At 38.1% G+C, this 20,861-nt stretch overlaps 1 protein-coding gene across 1 annotated transcript in view; it reads right to left on the minus strand.

Moving 5' to 3' along the window:
* PDE3B (phosphodiesterase 3B) overlaps positions 1-20,861 on the minus strand; it is a 179,311-nt gene that overhangs the window by 44,785 nt on the left and 113,665 nt on the right. The window contains exons 3-4 of the mRNA XM_068988166.1: positions 9,059-9,307; positions 6,127-6,269 (exon numbers count right to left, since the gene is read on the minus strand). Coding sequence (XP_068844267.1) covers positions 6,127-6,269; positions 9,059-9,307 — 392 coding nt within the window. The remainder of the gene's footprint in view (positions 1-6,126; positions 6,270-9,058; positions 9,308-20,861) is intronic.

Here is a 20,861-nt window from a genome sequence, read left to right on the forward strand (position 1 = left end):
GGAGGGCTCTGTGTAACACAGACTGCTACTTCCACCACCAAGATTTCTGATTCAATAGGTCTGGGGAAAGGTCACAGATTGGCATGTCTGACAAGTGCTTAGGTGGTCCAGGGACCTCACTGACAATTACTGACCTAAAACATACAGTTTTTTACTATCTTCCATTCCCCTTCTGCACAGATAATTGATTACCCGTTAACACAGTCATCTCCTATAACTGAAATATTTATTGTAGGTTTTAGGGTCCTTATGAAGAAATTAAATATAGGTGAGCAATCATAGTATACCAATTGATACATAAAATGCATTTTAAGATTACATATTTTAAAGCCCTTGGCCTAGGGCCATACATATAGGACTTCCTTTCTTAGATATTCACTAGCCTTTTTTCTTCTGTTAGTCAACCCTGATGTGGGCACTTTGCCACAGGATTAAGAACAAATCTCGTGTCTTTATTTTTCACTCAACGTTTTGTTAGTATAGGCTGAGTTCTCAGTAAGCTTCCCCCTCCCTCCAACTCCATTTTTTGTGTACTCCCATACCCCCTTACTCAGGAAGATCTGTTTTTCTGTGACCTTAGAGGTTTTTGTCCATGTCTGTTATATATATCCATGCCATACTACAGTTTCAGCGTTCACAGATGCTTACGCCTCACTAACGTGAATTCCTTTCAGAGGCCATAAGATACACCTCTTCATTCAGTTGTGGGTACAGCACAGTCAGTGCCTGGTAAAGGTGTTCAGGAGACATTACTGGATTAAATGAATGATCCTGTCTTTAGGTTGCTATTCTCACTTTTCAAGAGAACAGATCTTTTCTCTCTCCAGTTCTGAGTGAACGGACTCTTTCACTCACTCCTGCTTTGAGGCTTTCTTTGGACCTTTTTCTGAAAATCTAGTTTGTCTTATAATCTTATGAGATAAAAAAATTCTGGATAACAAACAGAAGGCTTGTGAAAACAGTTGGCAACCAATTTATCAACAGAAAAATTTTCGTGAATAAAAATTATAAAAATAATAGCACTATTTTGAATATTATGTATCATCCATTATTTTAGGTAATTTGCATACTTCATCTCTTTTATTCATCTGAACAACTTTGTTATTAGATAAGAAAACTGAGGCTTTGAGAGGCTTAGTACTGTGTTAAGCTAAAATTCACAGTGGCAGAGATAAAATTCAACTTCAAATTTCTCTGACTCTTAAATTTTTCTGACTCTGAAGTGTATGTATGCTCTTTCCACAAGACAATTCTGATGTTATCTTTGTGTGTTTCTCCATCTGTAAAATTAGAGGTTTAAAATAAAGAACTTTTCTAAGATAACATCTAGCCTCTAGATTCTGTAATTTTTTTGCTCAGGCTAATAGTAATAATAATTTGTTCACAATGTTTAAAAAAGAGGCAGTATGTTCATAATAACACTCAATAAACTCATCTCCCTACCAGTGTGCAATCATTCTTTGTATTTGAATATTCATTGCCTTCAAAAGGAGTGGGAGAGATGGGGAAAGAAGAGTAGCAATGCCACCCAGGGCAATATTCAAATAGAACAATCTGTGTACTCTACCAACACCTACTTCCTTATTAATATTCAAAACAAAGACAGGTTTTTCTCCTTCAGAGAAGAGCCCTGAAGCACACTCCCTAGTCTTCTACCTGAACGGGGGCGAGGAGGGGGTGTCTTCTAGTAATTAAAATGGTTAGTTGTTTAGAATTGAGAAGTATAGGTCAAATTACAGGTTTTCAGCTCAGTTCCAGAATCATCCCATTAATTCTTTGCCTAGAACCAGATAAATATTTACCGTAATGAGATATATAAAACAATACTGAAGAAAATAAGAGGGCAAAATAGGCTAGGAGTCCCAGTGATTATTAATAGTTGGCAAGAAGATGATTAAAGTCAGAATTACATTGCAAGAGATATATGGTCATAGACTTACGCCATATATTAACAGCTGATTTCTAAGACAATCAATGCAAATTACCTTGACAAGGTTTATATCATTTCATGTATTATTTTTTAAGTAGCTGTAAAAACTTGTTGGCTATACAATGTCCAGATTTTGCAGACTCATTATCTTAAGAACTGAGTGGAGAAGCTGGTTCCCAAGTACATTATTTAGGGGACATACTATTGCCAGGCAACGTTATTAGGTTTAATTAAAGAGCACTTTCCGTGATGAACGATGAATCAGAATAGGTTAAAGGCAAGCCTCTTTGGTGGTGTAGTACCTACAGCTGATAGCCCGCAAAGTTTTGGTACGGGATTTGCCTGTGTTTCCCAGGGAAAATCTGTTCAAAGGAAATGAGCTGTGAGCTCTGAATTTGTACCGTCTGTCCACAGGGAGGGTCTGGGTCCCAGCAATCCATGGACAGCAGTTCAGCCAAGCTTTCAACTCTAACGCTATGCATTAGATACTAACAGCATTAGATACTAATGCTGTGCCTGGATAATTCAACTGTCAGCTAACCCCCCAAAACATAAATTCAACCTTGCTGGAATTTCCTGACCAGCAAAACTTCATCCTAGGTCTGAAACTGAAGCAGAAAACAGTATCCAGTGTCATGTGGATAGCATATTCCTGCAGGATACTTGTTATGCAGCTGTTCATCTTCAAAGACCTGTTTTAATGTAATCCCAAACCCTTCACAGTAAGTCCAGCAGGTCTCAGAAGGGTCGTAATGTCTAAAACAGGTAGGAAATGAAAATTTCCATGAAAGAGCAAAGAAAACATGTTAAGGAGACTCAGAGGCAAAACAGATTACTATTCCTTAGAGAACAAAGGAGGGGTGTCAGGGTGTTACTCTTTAGCCGTGACACCTGAGCCCAGTCTTTAAGGACATACAGGAGTAAGGGTGAGAGGTCTATTCTAGGTAGAAGGGCACACATGTGCGCAAACAGAGGGAATATCAAACAGTTTAACTTGCCTGGAGTTTCAGATAAATGAAAGTGATACTGGAGTTATTTCTAGTGTTAAAAAGTAATGGCCTTCTTAATTAACATCTCAAGTCCTCTCAGAGATGAACAGTGCTAAGAGTATGTAACACAGCAGCTGTTCAACTAGAACTATCTCTTCTTATGTTTTTCCTAGTAATACCTATCACAAAGTTTATAATACTTCATTTTTTTTCTCCAGGCAAAGCATTAAAAAAAAAAGGCAAAATTAAGTCCTATCTTACACTTTACACAAATAAGGCAACTAGAAAGTATAATTCAGCTTAATTTTCTAAGGGAGTGAAACTAAAAAAGTTTTATGAGAAGACTTCAAGGAAGTTTCCTCTTCAAGGAAGTGTCTTCTTTAAGGAAAAATCTAACACAACTTATGTGCCTGTTATTTTCATGTAGAGAGCTCCCCAAACCATTTTTCTACTTCTCTTTGCGAGATTGCTCATCTATCTGTTTAATTTTTCTAAGTAAGGGTTTAGCTTTGTCATGAGGGATTAACAGAATTTCAAATCTCAGGCTAAGAATTGGGGCAGTATTCTACAGGCACGATAAAGGTTCAAAAACTTAATGATTAGAAAAAACAATAAATCAAAATTTTGTTTAAGGACAATTTCTGGTGGAAGGTAGAAGATGGATTGGGTAGTGAAGAATATTAGAAATGGGAAGGATAATTCAACAGCCCACATAAGCAATAATGAAAGCATGAAATAATGTAGGCAAAGTGATAAAGGAAAAAGGGAATAGAGAGGTAGAGCTTTGGGGATTAGACGTGACAGCTGTTATCTATAGAGTAAGGCAACAGGATGTAAAGACAACACCAAGGTTTTCTAGGTAAATCAGTTTTGTAAGCAACCACAAAATTAGAGGATTTCAGCCAGCACTGTGCCAGGAAATGACAGAATAACAGTAACAGAGGGAAAAGCAGCTGGAGAGATGAGAAATTAGGTTTCAGACATAGCTTCAGGGAGCAAGAGGTTCAATGTTTACATCATGTTGAAATCATGGGCAGGGTCATTTAAAATCATAGAGAAGTTTATGATCAGAATCTACAGCTGCATTCATATCAAAACTAGGAAATGTACTCTCCATTCTGGAGTACTCTAATAAATTTGAAACGAATGCTTCATGAGTTCAGTCACAAGCCTGTTAGTTCTGTGCTTCTAAAACCTGAAGGTTCCCAAACAAAATGTCACCATACATTAAAGACGTATAGCTATGCTGCCTAATACGGTTGCCACTTAGGTCTGTATGATAGCTGAGTACGGCTCTTTGTGTTTTAACTAATTAAAATCAAATCAACTGTAACTTCCTTAGTCATGATAGACACATTTCAAGTGAGCAATAGACACATGTACCTAGCGACAACCAAACTGGACGCACAGCTATAAAACATCCCCATCGTGACAGACATTTCTACTGGACAGCACTGGTCCAGAGACTTGAATTTCAAAAGGAAGAGGCTTGTAAATGCTTCACATATTCCCCTTTACCCTATGTTCAAAGTACACTTAGAAATTCATTACAAAGCAGCTTCAGCTCCTGCACACTGGAAAAATTCCTTCTAACCTTGCCTCTTTAAAGGAGATGTTTCATAATACCACCAATTACTTTATCCTTTAGAGTTCTAAATCTTTTATGAGGCATAATAATTTTGTTCTAATGAATATTAAGTAAATATATTGAATCTGCCTGCATGTACCTTTAATTCTGAGATATGTTCATATAAAAATTAGTTTTCCTTGGACCACGTTTCTGTTTTATTATTGATTATGTGGAGGCAGTAGAATAAAAATAACCTTAATGTATCAGACATTTAATTTTAAAAACGTCGCTCTTACGTCAGTGTGACGGAAGGATGAAAAAATAGCATCATTTTCATCATTCTTTCTTAAACTCAAAACTATTCTCAAGACGATGTCTCCCAGGGTTAAGAAATACCTGTTGTATTTTCAGTTCCTAACGTCATTTATTTCGTCATATCCTGCTTCCGTTATTAAAAAAAAAAAAAAAAAAAAACAATGCCAAACAACAGCAACAAAAACTATTATCATGTTTAAGCTCTGGGCAAGCTTTGGACGAAAGCTCATTTTCCTGTAACATTCTCTTCACACTTGAATCCATTCTTGTATTATGTATCATTTCACTCAGTTTTTCTTTTACAAAAATGGAGTTTCGTTTAGTTGAACGTATTGTAGAAGATTCAAATTAATAAACCACAGAAGAATCTGGAAAATTACAATTATCTAATCATATTTCATATATAAAATGCTAATACAAAGTTGAACAGAAATAGCTCTGATCCAACACTGCCACCTACTGTTTCAGATGTGTAACTACACAGATCAAGTTATTAAAGACCAACACAGCTCAGTCCTAACAGAATGGTTTAACAGGAAATTTACATTGACTACAAAGAGTCTGATACGACTGAGCGACTTCACTCACAATTTAATTAACTATGGTTATGTAACTGACTACATAGATGCCTATAACTCACACAGGAGATAAATATCTGTCCTGGCCATTCAAAGGCAAAGTATGGAATCCTTTGTTTGCAGAGTAAATGGATATGCTTACATTCAGAAGATCTCGGGTCCTGCTATCTCCCAACCTCTCCTGGCTGTAGTTACCGACGCACTTCCTTTGCAGGATAAGCACTGCTTAGTTCCAGGTAAATCCTCAACAGGATACAGAATGTATTAGTAGTCTTAGTTCCCCAGTAGGAACAGGGCTTGAAAGTGTCCTGCTACCTACACCTCACGTCTGAGGCAGCATCTGGGGTGCACCGTGGGGTGCTCCTGCTTTCACAAGTCAAACTACTGACCAACAAGAACACTCAGCAGTGGATGATGACTGCCTCCAATTTGGCCACCTCTACCGTGGTCTTCCCGGTTTCACATCTAAAACTGATTCTCATTTTCTTACACTGCCTCCCTGGTTCATGTTCTTAGGGCTCCAGCATGCTTTGTATCCAGCTTGCCTGTTTTGGGTGGAGAAGGCAGATTACCTTCTTTTTAAGGATCAGTTTCTCTACCAGGCCACATTACAAACCATGCTGTCCTATACCTAAAACACTTCCAGGGTTCCTTTAGGCTTTCAGAATTATTTCACACTTCATTCACAGAAACGAAGTGGCTGTAAGAGATTCAGGCTTCTTGAAAATGCTCTGGGGATTTTACCTTAAAATGCCAAATTCTTGGTGAGGCCGTTTGCCATTATTGCGTTCCCACCTTGGAGAAGTCTGGTCGATAGGTGGCAGACCTGAGGTTCCTGAGCTCCTCCTCAGATGAGGGGTTGGTAAACTATTCCTACTGTTCAGCCCCTGTTGAATAATTTAACAGTGGTTAAAATTGTTACCCTTTAACATGCTGTAAATGTGATGCTTAAGATGGTACATGAAAATATCAGTACAAAGTACAACAAATCCTTGAACAACTTGGGAGTTAGGGGCACCAATATCTTTCATGCAGTTGAATATCCAGGTGTCATTTACAGCAGGCCCTCCCTACATGTTCTTCCTCCATATTTGAGATGCTACATCCATGGATTCCACCAACCACAGATGGTGTAGAACTGTAGTATTTACTACTGAAAAAGATACTCCACATAAGCAGGCCCACACAGTTCAAACCCATGTCATTCAAGGATCAATTGTACATTTTTAGCATGTATAGAAGCAGAATGAATATGTTTTACTCCAAATATCACATTCTATACTGCTCTTTCATTTACCTTTCTCCTATTTAAAAACTGGTTTCTGAATTCCTGATAGTTTAACCAAAAATTTTTTCTTTTGTACATTTTATTCATAGTTTTATGAGAAATAAGCAACTGACAATTTTAAAAGTAGATGTACCCTGAAGAAACTACTTTTAGAGGCCAAGCTTAGGATCGGGATGAGCCCTATTTCCTAAAGCTTTTGTATTTTAACTACAATGCTAATGTACATAAAGGCTAACTTGCAGAGTTCTGAGCTTCTGAATTAATGACTACATTAAATTCAGAACACCTTTCACATTAAGAATATTTATCCTAATTTCTGAAAATAGTCTCAGTTAATCCAAATGTTAACCCAGAATATTCCATTTTTGACCACTCTGAATAGGTGTTTTGGTGAAACTGACATAAAACAGTCTCTGCTTCTTATGAATTTCCCCTATAAGCAGACATGAGACCATCTCAGAGAGGTAAATATGTCTTATATTTAAGTTTTCCCAAGGATGTTGATTTTATAAAGATTCAATGTTAGTTAGATTTACATTGAAAAAGCTGTTTATGTAACATGTCAGTTACATTTACATTGAAAAAGTTGTTTATGTAACATCCTTTCTGACTATAATTTAGGTCCATATACTCTTTCTTAGTTCTTATCATGCATATAAGACATTTACTTTAAATCATCTCTTCTAAGTCCCTTTTCTTTACTTTTTTCATAAATGCTTTTGCTCTTTTAGGTAACACCAGGCTTTTTATATTCTTTTCCAAAGCAGAGATAAATTAGATATGAAATTTAAGTAAGAAGTTAAAAGAACACAAAGAAAAGAAATAAGGGTTACTTCCTGATTCTTCTATGACTTATTCCTATCAGTAAATTGGAGTACTCAAATAAGCCTGATTACCTAGAATGTTCAGGAAATGAGGCAATTAGGCATCCTGTTTGTTTAAAATGTTTCTAAAATGTACCAGTATGCTTTTCTACACAGTAAACATAGTAACAAACAGAATACTGATATCAATGTGATTTTTAAACATCTCTTTGCCTGGCTGCATGGCTTGCAGGATCTCAGTTCTCCACAGGGACTGAACCCAGGCCACAGTGGTAAAAGCCTGGAAGTCTAACCACGAGGCTGCCAGTGAACTCCCTCAGTGCAATTTTTATGTCTAACAGTTTTAAGAATTATTACTTTTTAAAATTACTATTTGAAACCTCAAATACCAATGGAAAATATAAAGGAAGAGCAACATACCAAATGAAAACCATTAATAACTCAAAATGTATCATTTTATTGATGAATTTATTGCTACCCCTATTTGATGCTGTGATTAACCTCTTTCTCATAGGTAGAGTGCTTTAAAAAAATGTGTGTAACTTCCATTGGGTTTTGAGTAATGCAGCTGCTATTCTACACACTTTAAAAATAAAAGCATCACAACTACTTATCCAAATTTGTGATCAATAATTACCAAAATTTTGCCTTAATCAGGCTTAATTTTTCAACATTTCTATGTAACAATGCTGAGAATTAACAAAATGAATTGATGATCAGAGTCTCCAAAAACTATATTTAACTTTTTCTAAACTCTGTATACACTATTACAATGAAAATTAACTGATTGGAATTTCATCTTCTCTTAGTTTCTTTAACCAGCAGAATAAAGTAGTTAAAATAATCTCTAAAATATTTCTATTTTTAAAGTTTTATGATATTAACTACAGGTAAAGGTATCAATTTGACTATTGATAGCCAAATAAAAGAATTAAAAGCACTCTGAACATAGATAATGTATACCTATTTAGAATAGTGTTTATTATTTTCTAAAGGAAATCCTATTTTGGGTCAATGATATTTAAAGAAAAATCAATCCCATATCTAGTGATGGAAAAATCAATGCTTATTGGGCCACAATAATCTCCAGTGGGTAGGTAGAGAGTTCCAAAAAAGGTGAAAATCAGTTTAAAATAATGCTATGGAATTTCATAAGATGACTATTATAATGATCTTTTTTTTTTATTGGTCCAAAAAGAATTCCTGGTTTCCAAAAAATAAAACAGATTAATGACACAATTTGACTGCTAGTTTGCTGTACAGCCTGAAAATAAATTTTCCTTCTGTTCTCTGCTTCTTAAAGATAATAAAAAATAGTTGTTACCAATGAAGTTATAACTGCTAATTACAGTAATATTATTCACAATGAAAACTGAATGGTTGCTTCATACTGAACTATTTGAAATTATAACTACCTCTGAAGTCCCAAGCAACTCAATGTATTATAAAGGAACGAAACCCTTTAAAAAGAAATTTTATTTTATCTAAGATATAAAGGAGCAGTTTTAACTCAAAAACATTATTAAACATGATAAATAGGGCTGGCTGATTACTGTATTTTGACCTTGTGAAGTTTTCGATCTCCTTTCTCAGCGGGGTCCTCTATCTCAGAGCAGGGATAAAATCCAGGAAATGGTGTAAGGGGATTCATCTTTGGCCTACAGGAGCCTGAGAAAGCACCCATCAAGCTACTGATACTCCGTAGGGAAGCAATGACTTGTGGAGGAAGGGTGGGGTCAACCAGAAGATCTGACACCATATTGCGAGCCTCATTTAGCACTGAAAGATCAACTCCACTTCCACCTCCAGAAATCTAGAAAAGAAAAAAAAGAAGACATAACATTACATATTTGTTAGACACAAAATTAAAAAAAAAACTTTAAATAAAGTCCATCTAACCATAGCTTAAGTAACTGAATCCTACTAAATATTAATTTTCACTTATTTGGACATAGCATAAATGATATAAGCAGTATGATTCTAACCTTAAAATTTTGATGCTGAAGTATGTAACAGATACTGTGAACTTATTTTTTTCTACATTATTCATTAGTATATCTCATGGGGTATCAGAGTATAAAGGAGACAGTGATTAAACTGAACTGAATGGTTAATAAGGAAGGAATAGCATGAGGCTGGGTCCTGAAGAACAGACAGAAAATACTTTTTTTTTTTAATTTATAAATGTTTCATTGATATATATATTTTTACTTTTCAAAAATACATATGTATTATGTTCAACTCAATTACCCACAGAAATCAGTGCTCTGGTGATCAGAATAGTGAATTAAATGTTACTTTTGTTGTTTTGGAGAAGGAAATGGCAACCCACTCCAGTATTCTTGCCCAGAGAGTCCCATGGAGGGAGGAGCCTGGTAGGCTACAGCCCATGGGGTCGCAAAGAGTCGGACACGACTGAGCGACTTCACTTTCACTTTCTGTTGTTTTACTGTACCTTGAATTTACATTGTGTTTATAGTTCATAATTATTCAAAGTATCTGTTGAGTTCACTGTTATGTATCCTCACTACATTTTTAAATTGAGAAGTGTTATGAAAGTTAGACCAATAATTAGCTTAATAATGTATTTGCTCTTTGAGGAATTTTTTCCTTTTTCTTAAGTATTATTTTGTATTACTTTATTTTAAAACATTCCCCATTATTGGGCCATACCTCAGCTATTTCTAGTTTTTATAAGCGAACACCTCTCTTAATATGTCACTGTAGATAATTAAGCATATTTCTGATCGATAGCTTCCCATTAACTTGAACTACTGAAGCAAAGTAAATGAACATGTTAAAATCACTATAAAACTACCCTTACATATACTGCTCAAACCAGTATTTCCACAAACTGTATATAACAGTATCTGTTTTCCTACACTCTAAGAAATCTGTTGTCATTTGACTTGGGTGTTCCCTTATAGGCAGTGTGTCATTTCTCTCTGGCTGCTTCCAATATATTTTCTTTGCTTTTAATTTTCAAAAGTTTAACATATTTTACAGAAGATGTGTTTTGAGGGTGGGGAACACTGATACTATTTGAGATTCACTCAGCTTTTAAAATATATTTATTTATTTATTTGGCTACACCGGGCCCTAGTTTCAGTATGCAGTATCTTTGGTTGCGGAATGCAAACTCTTTGTTGCATTTCGCTGACCTGGGATTGAACCCAGGCTCCCTGCACTGGAGTGCAGTGTTTTAGCCCCTGGACCACCCAGGAAGTCCCTGCTCAGCTTCTTGAATTTGCAGAATTACATCTTTTACAAAATTTGGGAAGTTTTCAGCTATTATTTCTTCAGATTCCCTCTCCTTCTCAGACACTGATGATTATGAATGCTGGATCTCTTGTTATTGTCCTCCAGGTCCTTAAGATTCTGTTCGTTTTGCTTTAATTTCCATTATTGCATTTTGTAGCTCTATAAGCTTCCTCCCCCCTTTTTTGGTAACTTCTACTTTCTTTTTCTCCTGATATTTTCTATTTCATTTACTTGTTTCAAAAGATTTGTAATTGCTTATTAAGACATTTTTATGATGGCCACTTTAAAATTCCTCAGTTCAGTTCAGTCACTCAGTCGTGTCTAACTCTTTGCGACCCCATCAACCGCAGCACACCAGGCCTCCCTGTCCATCACCAACTGCCAGAGTCTACCCAAACCCATGTCCATTGAGTTGGTGATGCCATCCAACCATCTCATCCTCTGTCGTCCCCTTCTCCCCCTGCCCTTAATCTTTCCCAGCATTAGGGTCTTTTCAAATGAGTCAGCTCTTCACATCAGGTGGCCAAAATATTAAGAGTTTCAGTTTCAGCATCAGTTCTTCCAATGAACACCCAGGACTGATCTCCTTTAGGATGGACTGGTTGGATCTCCTTACAGTCCGAGAGACTCTGAAGAGTCTTCTCCAACACCACAGTCCAAAAGCATCAATTCTTTGGCGCTCAGCTTTCTTTATCATTCAACTCTCACATCCATACATGACCACTGGAAAAACCATAGCCTTGATGAGACAGAGCTTTGTTGACAAAGTAATGTCTCTGCTTTTGAATATGCTGTCTAGGTTGGTCATAACTTTCCTTCCAAGGAGTAAGCGTCTTTTAATTTCATGGCTGCAGTCACTGTCTGCAGTGATTTTGGGGACCCAAAAAATAAAGTCTGACACTGTTTCCACTGTTTTCCTATCTATTTGTCATGAAGTGATGAGACCTGATGCCATGATCTTTGTTTTCTGAATGTTGAGCTTTAAGCCAACTTTTTCACTCTCCTCTTTCACTTTCATCAAGAGGCTCTTTAGTTCTTCTTCACTTTCTGCCATAAGGGTGGTGTCATCTGCATATCTGAGGTTCTTGATATTTCTCCTGGCAATCTTGATTCCAGCTTGTGCTTCATCCAGCCCAGCATTTCTCATGATGTACTCTGTATATAAGTTGAATAAGCAGGGTGACAATATACAGCCTTGACGTACTCCTTTTCCTATTTGGAACCAGTCTGTTGTTCCATGTCCAGTTCTAACTGTTGCTTCCTGACCTGCATTCAGGTTTCTTAAGAGGCAGGTCAGGTATTCTGGTATTCACATCTCTTTCAGAATTTTCCACAGTTTATTGTGATCCACGCACTCAAAGGCTTTGGCATAGTCAATAAAGCAGAAGTAGATGTTTTTCTGGAACTCTCTTCCTTTTTTGATGATCCAGTGGATGTTGGTAAATTGATCTCTGGTTCCTCTGCCTTTTCTAAAACCAGCTTGAAAATCTGGAAGTTCATGGTTCACGTATTGCTGAAGCCTAGCTTGGAGAATTTTGAGCACTACTTTACTAGTGTGTGAAATGAGTGCAATTGTATTGTAGTTTGAACATTCTTTGGCATTGCCTTTCTTTGAGATTGGAACGAAAACTGACCTTTTCCAGTCCTGTGGCCACTGCTGAGTTTTCCAAATTTGCTGATATACTGATTGCAGCACTTTCATAGCATCATCTTTTAGGATTTGAAACAGCTCAACTGGAATTCCATCACCTCCACTAGCTTTGTTCATAGTGATGCTTCCTAAGGCCCACTTGACTTCACATTCCAGGATGTCTGGCTCTAGGTTAGTGTGAGTGATCACACCATCGTGATTATCTGGGTCGTGAAGATTTTTTTTGTACAGTTCTTCTGTGTATTCTTGCCATCTCTTCTTAGTATCTTCTGCTTCTGTTAGGTCCATACCATTTCTGTCCTTTATCGAGCCCATCTTTACATGAAATGTTCCCTTGGTATCTCTAATTTTCTTGAAAAGATCTCTAGTCTTTCCCATTCTATTGTTTTCCTCTATTTCTTTGCATTGCTCGCTGAGGAAGGCTTTCTTATCTCTCCTTGCTGTTCTTTGGAACTCTGCATTCAGATGGGCATATCTTTCATTTTCTCCTTTGCTTTTCTTTTCTTTTTTAATTTTTATTTTTACTTTATTTTACTTTACAATACTGTATTGGTTTGCCATACATCTCCTTTGCTTTTCACTTCTCTTCTTTACACAGCTATCTGTAAGGCCTCCTCAGACAGCCATTTTGCTTTTTTGCATTTCTTTTGCTTGGTGATGGTCTTGATTCCTGTCTCCTCTACAATGTCACGAACCTCCATCCATAGTTCATCAGGCACTCTGTCTATCAGATCTAGTCCCTTAAATCTATTAAAATTCCTAGTCAGTTTCAAATCTGAGTCATGTTGGTGTTAATAATTGATTATCTTTTCTCACTCAAATTGTAAGTTTCCTGGTTCTTGATATGACAGGTGATTTTCAAAATTCTTGTCAACATTTTGATAACTATGCTAGAAGACTCTGGGTCCTATTTACATCTTTTATAGTAGGGGGTGATCTTTCTGTTTAGATTTAGTACTATGTCCTACACTGCTTTTTCAGGCTGTAGTTCTAATGAAATTTAATTTTCAGGGCATTCACAGTGGTATTTTTAGTCTGCCTGATTTCCTTCTGGTTCCACCAGGGCTGGTGCCTAGCAGTGGGAGTTGCAATTTGAGAGACCTGGATTTGATTTGATCCCTGGGTTGGGAAGATCCCCTGGAAAAGGGCATGGCTACCCACTCCAGCATTTTGGCCTGGATAACTCCATGTACAGAGGAGCATGGCGAGCTACGGTCTATGGGGCCGCAAAGAGTCCGCCACCACTGAGGAACTCCCCAGGTTGGGCTATCTGTTGCAAAGTCAGGAAAGGGAGTCTCCAGGCCACAGGGCAAAGAGCACTTTCTGGGCCAGGCACCAGTGTTGGGGAGACCTGGCCACCTCCTGCCTTGCTGGGGAAGGAGAGTCTCATACTTAGTAGAGAATGAGCATACTTCCCTGGCCACTTAATATGAATGGAGTTCCGGATTAATTTGCCCTTGGTGGTGTTGGCAAGACTCATTCAGTTTTGAAGAAAGGAAGAGCCTACCAGCATCACAGTCTGTGGCTAGGTTGGAAGTCTACATTACCTTTGCTGTTGGGTGACGGTTGTAAGATACCTTATCACAGGTGTGTGTGTGGTGGGGGTGTGGGTGTGGGGGGGTGTGTGTGTGTAATATATATATATGTTAAATATTTAAAAAAACAAAAAAGCAGCACAAACTAAGGTTGGAGAAGCATGTTGGAACCAATATTTGAGAACATAAGATTCCAGGATAAGGAATATGGGCAATGGAAAGTCACAGATTTTGAGCAGGTCAAAGAGAAATGCAGCAAGAAAAAGAAAAAGGAAGTGATGGAGGGCACTGAAAAGAATGCACTACTTACGATATTAAAACCCAACAAATGTGTGCGAAAAGAGCATTCCAGGCACACAGACTAGCACGTGCAACCCTGCGGAGGCAGAAGCCTGTCTGGCTAGTTTGAGGAATAACAAGGAGGCCAGTGTAGCAGCGGCAGAGTAAATGAAAAAGAAAGCGTACATGAAGTCAGAGAACTAAAAGGGAGGAAAGGAAGGGACTTTATTGTGTAGGGTCTTTTAAGTCCATTATTAGGACTTCAGTTTTTATTTTGGATGAGATTGCAGCATAGTGAGCAAGAGACTGACATCACCTGATTAATTTCCTGTCAAACTGAAATATTCAAAGTATTTGTTATAATTTTAAAAGTTGAACCTAAATTCTTATTTCCCATCAGCTTATATTTTGCAAACTCTTGTTTTTGTACACAGAGTCAAGAATAAATTCTACATTTTACCAGTTATTGCGGGAGTGGAGGAGGGGGAGTAGCAGGTGGCTGTGTGTCCCTGCAAATGCTAAAATATTTGCGATATGGCCCTTTATAGGAAAAAACTTGTTTTCTCTTAACTTATGTTATAATTTCAGAGATGCTTAGTATTTATTATTATTGAAATTAATATAATATTAGCTTATATTTTTGTGCTGCTATGTACCAGGCACATATTATTATTATTTTAATCACCCCTCTGGAGGAACTGGTATTATTCAAAATCTATAGATAAGGAAATAGGTTCACAGTGACTTAAGAGGCTTGCCTATTTTTCAGCTGAGAGGGACTAGTTTGTATCAGATCAACTCTACTGCCCAGAACAACTAATCTAGAAAAGCCAAAATACACCAGAAATGTATCCACTTCAGGGCGTCAGAACACAGTCAAGCAGCCAGGGCTTGAAAAAACAGCCGTCTATGGGGTCGCACAGAGTTGGACATGGCTAAAGAGATTTAGCAGCAGCAGAGAAGAGATTGAAGCAAACTGAAACCAATATTCTGTGCTACTTTCTCCTTTCAAGGAATTTGCTACTGATTCATAACTGACAAAAGGGCAGAGAAGATGAGAAGCAGAGTAGTTAAGAGGCTAGGAAATAGCATAGAGCTCTCTTATAGTCTCAAGGGGCTGGGAGACCAAATATGGAATTTAGGGTTATAAAGACAGAGAGCTTTAAATGCTTGCAAGCAAGATCCCAGACAGAAGAAGAGAACAAAGATGCAAGCCTGAATTTGGAGCTGCCTTCCCCTCTGGAGATATTTGCCAATTTGTAAACAGAGGCCAAAAGATAGAGAAACCAAACAGAAATCCTCAAAAAGATTTCTATTTTGAAAGTAAAATAAAGCTGTCAGCAGTCTCAGTGCTGGAGGGAACAAAACCAAAGTGTTCTGAGAAGAACACCATGAACTAAAGAAACAAGAAAAGACAGAAAGCCTGAATAGTCCTAAAACTTTAAGAAACTTAATAATTTAAAACTTGTCCATAAGAAAAGCTCCAAACTGAGATAGCTTCACCAGAGTATTTTTCCAAAGGAAGAAACGAAACCCATCTTACTAGACTCTTTTAGATAATAGAAAAAAAGTGGGGGGAATTTCCCACCTTATCTTATGAGGCCAGTATAACCTTTATGCCAAAAACATGATAAAAACAATAATCATAAGGCCCACTCTCATGTAAGCATGAATTCAAAATATTAATAAAATCCAGTGATATCTATTTTTAAAAAGAAAACAGTTCTTAATCAAATTTGCTTTATTCTGGGAATCCAGGGATGGTTCAACACAGGCCCATAATTAATTTACCACATTAACATAAAAAAATGGGGGAAAATTCAGGGATCATCTCAATAGACACAGAAAAAGCATCTGATAGAATTCTAGACCCATTTCTGACTTAGAAGAAAAAAGTTTTTGGTGAACTGCGATTAGGATAGAACTTCGTTAATCTGTTAAAGGGTACCTATATTAGACATTAGTGGTGAGCATGTTGGATATTTTCTCCCTGAGGTCATGAAGAGGACAAGGCTATCTACTAGTGCCACTTCCATTCAACACTGCATTAGAGATCCTAAACTATACAGTTATGCAAAAAAAGTCTCATATGACTGGAAATAATAAGCCTGTCTTTATTCATTGATGACATTATTATATCCCTAAAAACTCTAAAAGGATCCTCAGACAAGCTCTTAGAATTAATAAGTAAATTTAGCAAGGACACTGGATACATGGGTCAATATATAAAAATCAATTAAACTCCCATGGGGCAGCACAGTTAAGAACATGGAATTTCTAAAAATTGCTACCTTTTACATTTTTCAACTTTAAAAATTAAATATCTAAGAACAAATCTAACAAAATAGATGCATGACACCTGTACTGAAAACATCATTAAGATACAAGATGACTCAGATAACTGAAGGAATATACCATTTTCATGTATTGAAAGCCTCAGTATAAAAAAATGTAAATTCTCATAGTGATCTATAGAGTCAATAAAATCTCAGTTGAAATCCTAGTATTTCTTTTGGATATGGAAATTTTCAAGTTTATTAAAGAATAGCCAAGATAATTTTGAGGAATAACAAAGCTAGAGAACTTACACTATTATAAAGTTAAAGTAATGAAAATAACAAGGCTGGTATCAGGAGAGACAAACTGACAGACAGAATGGAAAGGCCTGAAACAAATCTACATTTTGTCACTTAAAAGACAAAGGTGAGAAGGAAGCGGAGGAATAGGACGGGGAGACCACTTTCTCCCCCACAAATTCATCAAGAGAACATTTAAACACTGAGTAAATTCCACAAAACAACCTCTGAATGCCGGCAGAGGGCATCAGGCACCCAGAAAAGCAGCCCATTGTCTTCGAAAGGAGGTAGGGAAAAATATAAAAGACAAAAAAAGAGACAAAAGAGGTAGGGAGGGAGCTCCGTCCTGGGAAGGGAGTCTTAAAAAGAGAGAAGTTTCCAAACACTGGGAAACACTCTCCCTGCCAAGTCTGTGGCGAGCCTTGGAAGCACAGAGGGCAGCATAACAGGGAGGAAAAATAAATAAATAATTAAAACCCACAGATTACGAGCCCAAGGATCTGGCCTGAATGCCCCGAGTGCAATCTGAGCAAACTAACTTGGGCTAGCAAACCAGACTGTGGGATAACTACCACACGAAAAGCCAGCTCTAACCTAAGACACCACCAGGCCCACGCACAGAACAAAGGTCTGAACAGAGATAGCCGACTGCAGGCTATCCCCGTCTGGTGACAGGCAGCCAGAGCCAGAAGGGGGCAATCGCGGCCCCAGAGAGACATTATCTGCAAAACTGTAAGCAGGCTTCTTTGCTAACTAAGACTTCTTGGGGTTCTGGACGGTCAACATCCGCCTGAGAAGGTGGGCCGGTTGTACACCCGGAAAACCGAGTGGCAGGGACAGGGGAGGCGATAAGTCGCAGTGACTGCGCTCGCCAAACACCTCATCACCTGAGCTGCTCGGACCTGGGAAGGGCACAAAATGCAGGCCCAACCGAGTCTGCGCCTCTGAGGACTACCCGAGTGCCTGAACCTGAGCGGCTTAGACCTGGGAAGAGCATGCAGCCCAGGGCCAGCCTTGGACGGTTCCCGGCAGAGCAACCTAGAGCCTGAGCAGTGTGAGCAGGGAGGGTACACGCTCCGTGATCAGGGGCAGGCTCAGTGTGGCTGGCGCACTGTGAGCACACGCCAATGTTATTTGTTTGCAGCATCCCTCCCTCCCCACAGCGCGACTCAACAAGTGAGCCTAAAAAAAGTGTCCACCACCACCCACTTTGTGTCAGGGCGGAAATCAGACACTGAGGAGACCAGCAAACAGAAGAAGCTAAAACAGAGGGAACCGCCTTGGAAGTGACAGGTGCAATAGATTAAAACCCTGTAGTAAGTACCGACTACATAGGAAGGGGCCCTTAGATCTTGAGAAATGTAAGCCAGATCAAGGAACTATCCAAAAATGAAGTGACCCCACACTGCCCACAACACCAGAGAAATTCCTAGATATATTTTTACTCTTTTTACGATCATTCTTTTTTTTTTAATTTTAAAAAATTTTTAAGTCCTCTATTACTCCTTTAATTTTCACTTTTATAACCTACTATTACTTTGCAAAAAAAAGACCCTATTTTTAAAAAGCAAACTTCATATATATATATTTTTTTTAATAATTTTTGTGACTTTATTTTTTTTTCTCTTTTTTTTCTTCTTTTCTTTAATATTGTATTTTTGAAATTCCAAACTCTACTCTAGATTTTTAATCTTTGCTTTTTGGTATTTGTTATCAATTTTATACCTTTAAGAACCCAATCTTCAGTACCCATTTTTACTTGGGAGCGAGATTACTGGCTTGACTGCTCTCTCCCTCTTTGGACTCTCCTTTTTCTCCACCAGGTCACCTGTGTCTCCTCCCTACCCCCTTCTCTTCTCTACCCAACTCTGTAAATTTCTGTGTGTTCCAGACGGTGGAGAACACTTAGGGAACTGATTACTGGCTGGATCTGTCTCTCTCCTTTTGATTCACCCCTTTTATCCTCCTGGCCACCTCTGTCTCCTTCCTCCCTCTTCTCTTCTCTGTATAACTCCATGAACATCTCTGAGAGGTCCAGTTGTAGAGTGCACATAAGGAAGTGATTACTGGCTAGCTTGCTCTCTCCTATTGATTCCACCTCCTCTCATTTGGGTCACCTCTAACTCCCTCTTCCCTCTTCTCTTCTCCATGTAACTCTGTGAACCTCTCTGGGTGTCCCTCACTGTGGAGAAACTTTTCATCTTTAACCTAGATGTTTCATCAACAGTGCTGTATAGAAGGAGAAGTCTTGAGATTACTGTAAAAATAAGACTGAAAACCAGAAGCAGGAGGCTTAAGTCCAAAGCCTAAGAACACCAGAGAACTCCTGACTCCAGGGAACATTAATTGACAGGAGCTCATCAAACGCCTCCATACCTACACTGAAACCAAGCACCACCCAAGGGCCAACAAGTTCCAGAGCAAGATATACCACACAAATTCTCGAGCAACACAGGAGCACAGCCCCGAGCTTCAATATACAGGCTGCCCAAAGTCACTCCAAACCCAATGACATCTCATAACTCATTACTGAACACTTCATTGCACTCCAGAGAGAAGAAATCCAGCTCCACCCACCAGAACACTGACACAAGCTTCCCTAACCAGGAAGCGTTGACAAGCCACCCGTACAACCCCACCCACAGCGAGGAAACTCCACAATAAAGAGAACTCCACAAACTGCCAAAATACAAAAATAGCACTCCAAACACAGCAATATAAACAAGATGAAGGGACAGAGGAATACCCAGCAGGTAACGGAACAGGATAAATGCCCACCAAACCAAACAAAAGAGGAAGAGATAGGGAATCGACCTGATAAAGAGCTCCAAATAATGACAGTGAAAATGATCCAAAATCTTGAAATCAAAATGGAATCAGAGATAGCCTGGAGAGGATTGAGAAGATGTAAGAAAGTTTTAACAAGGACCTAGAAGAAATAAAAAAGGGTCAATATATAATGAATAATGCAATAAATGAGATCAAAAACACTCTGGAGGCAACAAATAGTAGAATAACAGAGGCAGAAGATAGGATTAGTGAAGTAGAAGATAGAATGGTAGAAATAAATGAATCAGAGAGGAAAAAAGAAAAACGAATTAAAAGAAATGAGGACAATCTCAGAGACCTCCAGGACAGTGTTAAACGCCCCAACATTCGAGTCACAGTAGTCCCAGAAGAAGAAGACAAAAAGAAAGACCATGAGAAAATACTTGAAGAGATAATAGTTGAAAACTTCCCTAAAATGGGGAAGGAAATAATCACCCAAGTCCAAGAAACCCAGAGAGTCCCAAACAGGATAAACCCAAGGTGAAACACCCCAAGACACATATTAATCAAATTAACAAAGATCAAACACAAAGAACAAATATTAAAAGCAGCAAGGGAAAAACAACAAATATTTTCCATGCAAATAGAGACCAAAAGAAAGCAGGAGTAGCAATACACAAGGGAATCCCCATAAGGATAACTGCAGATCTTTCAATAGAAACTCTTCAAGCCTGGAGGGAATGGCAAGACATACTTAAAGTGATGAAAGACAATAACCTATAGCCCAGATTACTGTACCCAGCAAGGATCTCATTCAAATATGAAGGAGAAATCAAAAGCTGAGAGAATTCAGCACCACCAAACCAGCTCTCCAACAAATGCTAAAGGATATTCTCTAGACAGGAAACACAAAAAGGGCATATAAACCCGAACCCAAAACAATAAAGTAAATGGCAACTGGATCATACTTCTCAATAATTACCTTAAACATAAGTGTTGAATGCCCCAACCAAAAGACAAAGACTGGCTGAATGGATACAAAAGCAAGACCCCTATATATGTTGTCTACAAGAGACCCACCTCAAAACAGGGGACACATATAGACTGAAACTGAAGGGCTGGAAAAAGATTTTCCATGCAAATAGAGACCAAAAGAAAGCAGGAGTAGCAATACTCATATCAGATAAAATAGACTTTAAAACAAAGGCTGTGAAAAGAGACAAAGAAGGACAGTACATAATGTAACAACAACACAATAATAGTGGGAGACTTTAATACCCCACTCACACCTATGGA

The sequence above is a fragment of the Capricornis sumatraensis genome, chromosome 16 (genome assembly GCF_032405125.1).
Source record: "Capricornis sumatraensis isolate serow.1 chromosome 16, serow.2, whole genome shotgun sequence".
Lineage (NCBI taxonomy): Eukaryota > Metazoa > Chordata > Mammalia > Artiodactyla > Bovidae > Capricornis > Capricornis sumatraensis.